The sequence below is a fragment of the Mytilus edulis genome, chromosome 5, assembly GCF_963676685.1.
Source record: "Mytilus edulis chromosome 5, xbMytEdul2.2, whole genome shotgun sequence".
NCBI classification, from domain to species: domain Eukaryota; kingdom Metazoa; phylum Mollusca; class Bivalvia; order Mytilida; family Mytilidae; genus Mytilus; species Mytilus edulis.
The window spans coordinates 71,882,856-71,895,211 of NC_092348.1; the positions used below are offsets into that span (position 1 = coordinate 71,882,856).

Genomic DNA, 12,356 nt, shown 5'->3' on the forward strand with positions numbered 1-12,356 from the left:
AAAGTGGCAAAACCAAACCCAGGAAAGGGAAAATTCACTGGTAATCATGGAAATAAGAACAAAGAATTTGAAATCAACAAGCTAGTCCAACAGTTGTTACAACTTGCTAATTAAACTGTTATTTTCAAAATGTAAATGTACTGTAGCCTTATTATAATAAAAATAAAATTGAGAAAGGAAATGGTGAATATGTCAAAGCGACAACCACCCGACCATAGAGCAAACAACAACCGAAGGCAACCAATGGGTCTTCAATGTAGCGAGAATTCCCGCACCCGTAGGTGTCCTTCAGCTGGCCCCTAAAATATGCATAATAGTACAGTGATAATGGACGTCATACTAAACTCCGAATTATACACAAGAAACTAAAATTTAAAATCATACAAGACTAACAAAGGCCAGAGGCTCCTGACTTGGGACAGGCGCAAAATTGCGGCGGGGTTAAACATGTTTATGAGATCTCAACCCTCCCCCTATACCTCTAGCCAATGTAGAAAAGTAAAAGAATAACAATACGCACATTAAAATTCAGTTCAAGAGAAGTCCGAGTCTGATGTCAAAAGATGTAACAAAAGAAAATAAATAAAATGACAATAATACATAAATAACAACAGACTACTAGCAGTTAGCTGACATGCCAGCTCCAGACCTCAATTAAACTGATTGAAAGATTATGTCTTCATCATATGAATATCAGGTACAATCCCTCCCGTTAGGGGTTTAGTATCATACTATCATAAAATATATGAGAAGAACATAACCCGTGTCATGCCAACAACTGGTTTTTTTTTAGAAATAAATGTGTTTAGTTCCGATGCAAAGACCCTATCAGTGAATCAATGTTAAAGCCAAAATATGCAATCTTTAATGACCTGACAACAGTATCGTAACTATATCCCCTTTTAATAAGTCTATTTAAAGGTTTTGTTAGTTTCTGAGGAGAATACTGACATTTTTGTGCTTTATAAAGAATATTTCCATAAAATTTTGGATGTGAAATACCTGAACGTATAAGATGTCTGCATGTTGAGTTATATTTACGAATTATTTCCTTATACCGGTGATAAAATTTAGTAAATGTTTTGACCAGTTTGTGATATCGAAAACCCTGGTGTAATAATTTTTCAGTAATACATAAATTTCTCTCGCTAAAATCTAATACATTGTTACATACACGAGCGAATCGTACAAGTTGAGATATATAAACACCATAAGATGGTGACAAGGGAACGTCACCATCTAAAAATGGATAATTAACAATAGGAAATGAAAAATCATCTCTTTTATCATAAATTTTTGTATTAAGCTTCCCGTTTATGATATAGATATCAAGATCGAGGAAAGGGCAGTGGTCATTGTTATCATTAGCTTTATTTAAAGTAAGTTCTACAGGATAAATTTCTTTAGTATACATACTGAAGTCGTCATTATTTAGAGCCAATATATCATCCAAATATCTAAAAGTATTGTTAAATTTTTGTATCAAATGTTGTTTTGATGGGTCTTTGCTAATTTTAGTCATAAATTGTAACTCATAACAATACAAAAACAGGTCCGCAATAAGTGGTGCACAGTTAGTCCCCATTGGAATTCCAATAACTTGACGATATACGGAATCTCCAAAGCGAACAAAAATGTTATCAAGTAAAAATTCAAGTGCATAAATAGTATCAAAGCATGTCCAATTGACATAGTTCTTTTGTTTATTGCTACTAAAAAATGATTCATTTTCATAAATTTATTTTATTATTTAGAATGATCATATTTTAAGTCTTTTTTGGAAAATAAAGACTTTTTATTACTGTTATGTAATTTAAACCCCCCCCCCCCTTTTTTTTTTTTTTTTTTTTTTGTTGTTGAAAAAAAATAAAAGTTATGGCCCACAAACTCAGTAAAAGATAACTAGCAACTTCAGCTTGTATTCATGTTTAAATGTTATTTTTGAAATACTAATGTACAAAATGTAGCTAATGGTTAACCATGTTAACCAAAAAAAAAATTCTTCCTGATGGAAAAAAAAATTAAAAAAATCCAAAAATTGATATTAAATTTATTTTACTGTAATTCAATTTACCCCCCCCCCCCCCCTTTTTTTTTTCTCTTACAGAAATATAGCCCCCTCAGTTTGGACTAGTTGCAGGATTTAGATTGATTTCTTTTTCAATTTTAATGTACAATGATGTAAGGGTTATTTCATTTTCAATTTAAGTTAAAATTATTAGTTCAGTTCTTAAAACTGAAAAGAAAAAAAACCACAAAAAAACAAAAAATTTTGTTCCACACATACATGTACAATGTATGTATACATAACATCGACATGTAAACAAAGATGTTCAACCATGTCTATCGTATTGATTCAATCCAAATTTTGATTATATGATAACCGTTTTATTCTCACATATATATATATATATATCTTTTTGAAAAATGAGTAAGCTTAATATAGGTTTTTGGAATACTCATGGCTTAAATAGTCACAAAATTGAAGATGTAGATTTTGTTACTTATGTAAATAGTTTTGAGATAGTTGGTTTTGTTGAAACTTTAGTATCTGACTCACCTGGAAATCTCCCAGATTTTTCTATGCCTTTTACTGTAAAACCTATTAAACGCAAAAGAAAGGGAAGGGCATCAGGTGGTATAGCAGTATACTGCAAACCGCATATCAGAAAGGGAGTAAAAGAGATGAAAAGATCAAAATTTTCACTTTGGTTAAAGCTGGATAAGCAAATACTTGGACTATCTTATACAGTTTATTTGTGTTTTTGTTATATAAAACCATATCTGAATAAAGATGATTCAGAATTGATATTTACACAGCTTCAAAATGAAATCATGCAGTTTAAACATCAGGGAGAAATTCTAATCTGTGGTGATTTTAATGCCCGAACAGGAGGACTGCAGGACTACATTCAAAATGATGATGAAAATGAAAATTTCATTGATTGTCCTGTCCCTATTAATTACTCCCCTGATATTCCCTTAGTAAGACGTCAAATGGATAGAGAAAAAAATATACATGGCACTCTTCTTGTGTCCCTTTGTAAAGATTTACAGTTGAGACTTCTTAATGGGAGATTTCTAGGCGATTCCTTAGGATTTTTTACTTTTTATAATTCTAATGGCCAAAGCACAGTTGATTATATGTTAACAACACCTAATTTATTCTATTGTGTACAGCATTTTATTGTTAGATCTCCAGTGGAATTGTCTGACCACTGTTTATTATCTGTATGCTTTAAATCATGTACTCAAAGAGAGACAACTCTTGAGTCTCATTCAGATGTTGGTAAATTTCAATGGGAACATTCCATGTCAGACAATTATCATGATGCTTTATTGCATAAAGAGTCTGTAAATGATATATTAGATCTAATGAACAATATTGATGATGAAAACTGTGATGATATTGATTTTCTTGTCTCATCAGTTAATAAAATTTATGTTAATGCAGCATCACAAACTTTAGTATTAAAAAAGAAAAGTTCTCGTCCATCTAATAAGAGAAAAAGAGCTAAACCAAAAAAAGCATGGATGTCCAATGATTGTCTTTTGTTGAGGAAAGAAGTAAGGTCTCTTGGTAAAAGACTCCAAAAGGATAAAAATAATGCTAACCTTCGCCAAACATATTCTAATTGTGTAAAACATTATAATAAACAAAAAAAGAGCTTAAAAGCAGAGTTTTATAGGACATTTATTAGTAAATTGAATAGCCTAGAACACAAAGATTCTAAGTCCTTTTGGAAATCTATTAACGATCTAAAAAATAACCACCAACAGGCACCCAGTCCATTATCAAAGCAGGAATGGATAGAACATTACAAATCCTTATTAAACTCTGATTCAGAACTTAATTTTCCTGATGATCTTGAGACATCAAAGGACAATCATTGCTCTCTGGATTACCCATTTACTTGTAATGAAGTTAAAAAGGGTATCACTAGACTTAAATCTGGTAAGTCTGGTGGTCCTGATTTGATATTGAATGAGTTTATTAAATGTAGTGCCTCATCCATGGTACTAGTTATAGTAAAACTTTTTAATAAAATACTTCAATGTGGAAAATTTCCAAAATCATGGAATCTGTCATATATTTCTTCAATTTTTAAATCAGGTGATCCTAGTGATTGCAATAACTATAGAGGTATATGTGTCTCTAGCTGTTTAGGTAAATTATTTACTTCATTACTGCAAAACAGATTAACCGTGTTCATAGAGTCTAAAGACTTGTTGAGTGCCAATCAGGGTGGCTTTCGTGAAGGATATAGAACAAGTGACCATATATTCATAATGAAAACTTTAATTAATAAATATCTAAATAAGTGTAAGAAAAATCTTTACATTTGTTTTGTGGACTTTAAAAAGGCGTTCGACAGTGTTGTAAGAAAGGCATTACTACATAAATTGCTCAAAAAGGGAATAGTTGGGAAATTTTATGACTTGTTAAAACATATGTATACATTATATTGTTGTAAAACAGATGGATTTATTAGTGAATCATTCCATGCTAATTTAGGGGTAAAACAGGGGGACAGTCTTAGCCCCACCCTTTTTAATATTTTTGTCGATGACATAGATTCCTATTTCAACCCTGTTTTGTCTGATCCAGTTAATTTAAATCAGAATAACTTTAGTCATCTTCTTTATGCAGATGATTTAATCTTAATTTCAGAAACACCTAATGGCTTGCAACACTGTGTGGATGCCTTACAATCCTTTTGTATTGATTGGGGCCTAAATGTGAACACCAAGAAAACACAAACTATGATTTTATCAAATAGTAAAAATAGATCTTTATTAGATAAACATTATTTTTATTTTGGTCCCCAACCATTAGAATCTGCTACGGAATATAAATACTTAGGTATAGTCTTCAACAATAGAGGTAAACTTAATATAGCATCTGAAAATCTTGCTGATAAAGCACGTAAGGCATATTTCGCCTTGAAATCAAAATTACCATATTCTAATTGTATTGCAGTGGAAAAATGGGTAAGCCTTTTCAACTCATTAATTTCACCAATTATGACTTATGGATCTGAAATTTGGATCTCAGATTTTAATATAAATCTTGACACTGCTGATAAACTACCATTTGAAAAGGTTCAGAATATGATTATGAAAAATGTTCTTGGTGTTCATGGTAAGGCTTCCAATTTAGCTTTACGTACAGAACTTGAGCTATATCCAGTGTGTTTTATATCATATAAACTAATGTTTAAATACTATGCTAGATTAACTGACATTGAAGTTGGAAACAACCCAAAATTTGTTCTATTAAAATCTGCATTCATTGAAGATAAAAAAACTGTATACACAAAAGAGCGCTTGCTGGGTACAGTCCTTACATAAACTAAAAAAGTTAATCAACTTTGATTCACTTCAAATATCATATAATATGTTTGAGGACTCACTGAAAAACTTTTATAAATGCAAGATTTTGGGTCAACTTGAGAATATTAAATCTAATAACACAGGTAAACTAAGATTTTATAGTAAAATGTGCTCATCATTTGACTTGAAAGCTTACTTAAGATTTGATATTAAAAAATATGATAGGTCACTGCTTACAAAAATTAGAATAAGTGCACATTCACTTGCAATTGAAACTGGGAGGTATAGCAAACCAAAAATTTTAGCAAGTGAAAGATACTGCAAACTTTGTAAAGATAAAGTGGAAGATGAAGTTCATTTTCTTTTACATTGTCCTCTATATAAAGACCTTCGAGAGAAGTTTGATATTTTCAAAAACCTTAATAATGATGATGATATTAAATCAACGATCTATTTACTTAACCCAGTAAATCTAGTTAACACCAGACAAATATGTAGTTATTTAAGTCAAGCTTTTGAAGCTCGTAATAATAATCTAATGTCAGTTGGTCTACCATAAGTATAATACTATGTAATACTGTGATATTATATATATAATTGGTACTTCAAATGTTTTCTTTATGTTGTATTTGCATAAATTGTCATGTTTAATGTGTTTATATCTTGGAATACGCATTGTATCATATGTGCTTTGTCCAATAAAATATTTGAATTTGAATTTGAATACTTAAATCTAGTCAAAAAAAAATCACCAAAGTCTAATCACAATACAAGACAAGAACAGACAGACAGACACGGTATTAATAATTATGAGAATTACGATTTTTGCTTTATCCTACATATCGGTCTTTTAATGTTGTCTCTAATTCCTAAAAGTCTTAAATTACAATGAATCTTTGTTTAAACTTTTTGCTTTGGGACCTGATTGTCGAAAAAAATATCTAAATATTAATTAAGCCGTTTCAATGCAAGAAAGAGTCTGGGAAACGCTCAGAATGCACGATTTGGGTTATTTTTCCTTAAGCGGCCCCCAGACCCTCGCCCAACATATTTTGTCTCACTATTAAAAGACGCTAGTTACGGTCCTGCTAACTTATGTTATAACTTATTTGATTACTTTTTTTTATAATGGTCCTCACATTGGCTTGTCTGCAATGGATTATTTGTTAGTGTCAATTATCTACTTAGATAATTGTGACCGACCAATTTTGGCCGCAGTTGGTCCAATATGTTAAGAGGAGAGAATTTCGTAAGTAAAATAAAAAGACAACTAACACAATCAGTGCAGTCAAAAGTGCACAGTAGCTATGTATTTGATGTAATCTATGACAATTTGTACTGGCTGCTTCTCCGATAAACACGCTGTTGTAAAGTAAGAGTAAGATTAAACACTGGTCAGTGACGATCATGATCATACATTTTCGGGTTAGGGTCACGTTGTGCTAAGTTATCATAGAGCATGGTAATGCCTCCTGTGATTATTTTCCACAAGATTCTGACTACACTTTACTCTAATGGGATCTTACTGGGTTACCTCCGTCCGTCCATTGTTTTTTTTCTCCATAACGTAATTAGATCTTGATATTGGCACCAAGCTGTATATATTTGTCAGGTATTATGTGACATATATTCATAATCCATTACTTATCTAATTATTTTTGTCGCATATATAGATGTTTTATACATCGATGCATATTTTACTGAGACGTTTTTGTTAAACTTTTCACAGCAAACTACAAACCATATACATGTATTCCTGATTTTTTTTAACATTGAATTAAAAAAAAATGGCGTCACATTATATGGCATGTTTAGTGTATGTGTGTGTTTTTCTTCATAACTGGCTGGTAGGTTTTGAATTATACTTTACCTAAAACAAAGATGAAATACATAGCCCCTCCTTACTGATGCAGTTTTTTTATTGGCGATTTGCTGGTTTCATGTCCTTTTTGCTGCTACAGTATCTCGGTTTGTTTTCGATTCTTTGTTTATACCTCATATTCATTTCATTATTTTGCTTCGAACACTTCTGTTCAAGAAAACATTTTCTAAAGTGCACATAATACGTGCATCGAATATTATTGCTGTTCGTCATCTTCATATAAGATAAGATAAGTTTTATTTTCCAAATTAGGTCCCCGGGGGCATATACACATATAATTGATACAACATACAGCATTTTACATGACATTCATAAAATAAACTTTAACTATTGAAATAAAGTCATATAGGTATTATATTATGTTAAATAAAAAAGTATTTAAGAGTTGCTACTCCAGAGATATGGCAAACGGAAGACTGAACTTTACATCGTATTTGAAAGGAAAAATAAATGGTTTCATTTTCTCATTTCGTGACCGTTTGCTGCATTGTTTAGGGTAATTAACCAATTATATCTGATAACATCTAGTTACTTCATGTGGATTTGTGAATACGATATAGATAGTTTTCTTATTGGCAATCATACCACATCTCCCTAATTTGATTATATTGAAATAATGCAAAATCTTATCAAATTATTCCTGGTTTATCGTTAGAGAAAATAAAAAGAAGTAAACAATCACTATTTTGCTAACAAATAGTCGGATTGTTTAAATTGAGTTATCGCCCTTTACATATGCATTCATGTAATTGTTGAACCAAAGTATCTCGTTTCATTATTTGCAAAATACAAAAGCGACTTTCCCTTTATTGTCTTTATCACTATGCGGAACAAAAATGGCGGCGACAAAGGAGGTATGTACAATATTTATGTAATACTTTTGAATATCTACCAATTACTTTTTTGTTTGCGTTTTCTAAATAAAATGTTAAACATAGAATTAGCATAAGAGTAACAAGTTTACTTAAAGTCTTTTATAGTGAGTAAAATCTTCAAAGTTGGTCTTAATAAATCATATTTGAACATTATATCAGTACATAGAAAATTAAAATAAATGCAGTGAGACAATTGTAATATCAACAACAGAAGTGAGAGTCAACATAATCCAGGAAATTGTCTTTCAATGATTATGACTTTTTGTATTAAAACTCTACTATGTTGTCAAATGCTTACCAAAAAGCCTTAACAGCCCTCTATGATTTGGAATAAGTATAAAGAATATCTATTGTTCAAATCATGGACCCCTGATGAGCAGCATGTCATCTATGGTATGTTACTATATACAGTCACGTTCTAAATGTGTTTCGGGTTTTTTTTTTGTTCCTAGGTTTCAGAGGTACCAGAGACGGACTGGCAAAGTAACAAAACTTTACAACAAAGTTTAGAGTTCATGCTACTTAACCAAATAGGTTGTGATGTACAGTTTGAAGTAGGAGATCAGAAAGAAAAAATAAAGGCCCACAAAGTTGTACTGGCAAGCAGAAGTCCTGTATTCTTTGCTCTGTTTAAACAAGAGGAAGAAAACAATAAACAACCACAAGCTGTTCAGAAAACGGAGAGAACTGGCAGTGTAGTTTCAGTGAAAAACATTATTGAGACTAAAGTGCCTCGATCTGACAGTCAAGCTTCTATTAAAAGTAACATGTCCAATAAAAGTACATCCATGAGTATTGGTAGAGGTGGAGGATGGATTGATATGAATGATTCATCCATGTTTACTAAGCAACCAGTTTCGTCACCTAGAGACACCATTAAAACCACTGAGCAACCAGTTCTAGAGACGGTGGAAAAACAAGAAAAGATTTATGAAATAGCTGACACAGATTTTAACACTTTTAAACTGTTTTTAAGGTAAAGAATTATGTAAGACTTAAGAGTATTCATTCCTTCAGCCCCTTTTACTGAAAAAAGACAGTGTATTCTTAATTTTATATAAATAATAAACTAAGTAGCATTTTACAATTTAAAACTTAACACTTTTTTATGACAACAATACTAATTATTAAAAAAATATCTACTACGCTTAGTGTTTTATACTTTGTATCAACATGTTTCTTTTATATTGTGAAATGGAATATTTATTTCACTCTTGGCTTGTGTTTCATGCATCTATACGAGATTCCGCCGGAACCTGCGACATAACTTATAAAAATACAATAAGCATCGAGCTTATGCATTTATAATGGCCGAAAGAACATAACTCAAAATAAAAAAAAAAACATCAAATGAAAAAACTCAAATAAATCATAGAAACTTATAAAAAGTAAACTATAATTCATAGTACAGACGTCTCTTATGCGAGTAATGGGCGGAGGAACATGATTCAAATTGTTTCAAATTGGAATAAATCAATTGAAAAAATCTAAATTAAATTACAGATCGGACAATTTTTTTAATTTATGATAATTTACATATATATTTTGACTTCACATAATTTGATTTCCATAACGCACCGTCCTTATTATTCTTTTAGTTATCTATATACAGACCATGTTGAGCTGGAGTACAGTACAGCTACCAAACTAGCCCCTCTTGCGGTCACTTACAAGGTAAATGGCTTACTCACCCAAACAATAAAGTGTCTTTTCGACCAGGTCAACGCAGATAATGCATGCAGTGCTTTCGAAGTTGCTCACCTTACAAAGTCTGCGGATCTTAAGATGAAATGTATGTACATCATAACAAATACTGCACGTGAGGCAATTCGATCACGTGATTTCATGAAGCTGTGTCCAGATTGTGTGAGCAGAATAACAGAATCAACCGATCTTAATGCTAGTGAGGACGAAATTTACGAAGCGTTAATAGAATGGGGCGAGCATGAGTGTATGCGGAACAAGAAAGAAATAAACCCAACGAATATTCGGAATGTAATGGGCAATATATTCTACAATATAAGGTTTCCGGCAATGAATGATGCGTATTACAAGCGAGAAGTAGAACCGAAACCATTTCTCACTACCGAAGAAAAAGAATTAATTGCGAAATTCAAGTCCGGATCAGCTAAGAAAGATATGTTACCGTTCAAGGTTCATCCGAGAGTAAATGTTGCGTTCCATGCTGTCATGCGCTGTCAGCTGGATCAAAAACTACAGGAACATACGGGGAAACCAGATGCTCTTTGTTTTGATGTATCGGAGCAGGTCTGGTTACACGGTATAGCTGTGTTTGGCGCGTATTTTGAACAGACCAACCACGTGCATCTGGAGGTCCGCGATGAAAGTCACAACGTAATCTCAATTTATCAAGGTCAAATTGACACAGTTCCAAATGATGAAGTGTACGAAGTTGTGTTACATGCACCGATTCTTCTACAACCTGATCAAATATATACGTTATTGTTGACACTTGTTGGACCAAACAAACATTTTTATAAGGGAATCGGCGGTAAAAACCTCGTCGAGTTTAAGGATATGAAAATTTGCTTTTATGATTCGAACTTTTCAAAGAACGGGACATCAATTGAAGGTGGACAGATCCCTGCACTTTTGTTGTCCACCTAACACTTAATGTTAACGCATACTATGTATGTTCTTGATCTGATGAATAAATTTAGATGGTGACTTTTAAGTCTTGCAATTTTATGCAACAAGGATGTTATCCTTGATTGCAGGAATCAATGGAAAAGGTGTTTAGGTTTGGAGAACTGAAATTGAAGCAATTAAACAGCCATTAGTGTGTTTTGTTGTCTTTTTTTTTTTTTTTGGGGGGGGGGGGGGGGGTAGGGTGTTAATGGAAGAGTTTTAAGAGTTAAATTTATTAACTGTTTTTTTTCTAGAGTAGGAAAAAGCGCCAGTAAAAGTGTCTTACTAATCTTATTTTCTTATTATAAAGCTGTGGATGCTATAATAATGATTCGAAGAAATCTCAAAGCTTAAAAACGGCGTCTGTTTGGTTGTATGGGATGTAAAACAAAGCAAATGCTTAATCCGATACTTCGTGTTCGGAAAGCGTTTTGCTTTTTGCAAGTTAAAGTATCCAACCACACCATTTTGATGGCCGGTTCCATATATAGCCTACTGCAAGGCAAATGTTCTGTCCTTATATATCCAACATACCTTAATTTTCCAGAACTCGGATAAATTCTTACGTTCATCCCAGTCCACAAACGTTTCGGATTTATAATTGATTTTTCTCGTTTTGAAGATTCAAGAAATAACCACTGTACAGTAAGTATAAAACAAAATCTTAGAAACAAATTAAATGTAGGTTGCATTTGTAAACTTTTAAGTATCTGGCCTGTTGCAGTTAAAATTTCATGTCAATTCACTCGAACTTAACATGTAATGTTCACTTTATATCAGTAAATTTCTATCTGCTTATTTAAAAAAAATACTTAAGGAGGGGGGAAGATACCAGAAGAACATTGAAACTCACAAGTCGAAAAAAAAAAAGACCAACTTGCACACAATTGTACACAAAACACAACATATACATGTATATAGAAAACTTAATAATACACGACTAACGAGTATGATATTTAATTTGCTCTCTATCATTATTTGTTTTTCGTTTATTGTTTTGTACATAGGTACGGAAGCGTATTAGGGACATAGAAAAAATAAAATTGGCAGTGAACTTTTTTTTAACTCGAAATTTTAACTTTTCTTATCTTGAAATTTTGACTTTCTAAAATCTTGAAATTTCGACTTTTCCAAAAGTCGAAATTTCGACTTTTTTTTAATTCGAAATTTTGCCTTTATAAAAAGTCGAAATTTCGACTTTAAACTCAAAATTTCGACTTTTTTAAAACTCGAAATTTCGGCTTTTTCTAAACTCGAAATTTCGGCTTCTTTTAAACTCAAAATTTCGACTTTTTTAAACTCAAAATTTCGACTTTTCCTAAGTATTTATACGTTTGTGATTACCACATTCACAGTCATTTATATCAGCAAGCGGAGAGCCATATACATCATAAACTTAATAAGCATATTTTAATAAACTAAACCATTTTAAAGAGGTTATTTTAGATAGAAATCTTGTTCTTGCCGAAGAATAAATAAAATATGTTTCACGTTCAAATATATATTTCAAGTCTGGACTTCAGATATGTGTATCAAGACAATCCCGCTATTCCGACACACCTATATTACGACATACTTTTATTCGACAATACTTTTATTCAACAGTCTAAATAAAT

General features: G+C 31.8%; 1 protein-coding gene across 1 annotated transcript; it reads left to right on the forward strand.

Annotated features, from left to right (window-relative positions):
- Nucleotides 1-7,982: 7,982 nt before the first annotated feature.
- LOC139524384 (BTB/POZ domain-containing protein 6-like) lies at nt 7,983-10,896 on the forward strand. Its single transcript, XM_071319153.1, has 3 exons — nt 7,983-8,070; nt 8,544-9,067; nt 9,690-10,896. The coding sequence occupies exons 1-3, from the start codon at nt 8,053-8,055 to the stop codon at nt 10,717-10,719; spliced, it is 1,572 nt and encodes a 523-aa protein (XP_071175254.1). The 5' UTR covers nt 7,983-8,052; the 3' UTR covers nt 10,720-10,896.
- Nucleotides 10,897-12,356: the final 1,460 nt, after the last annotated feature.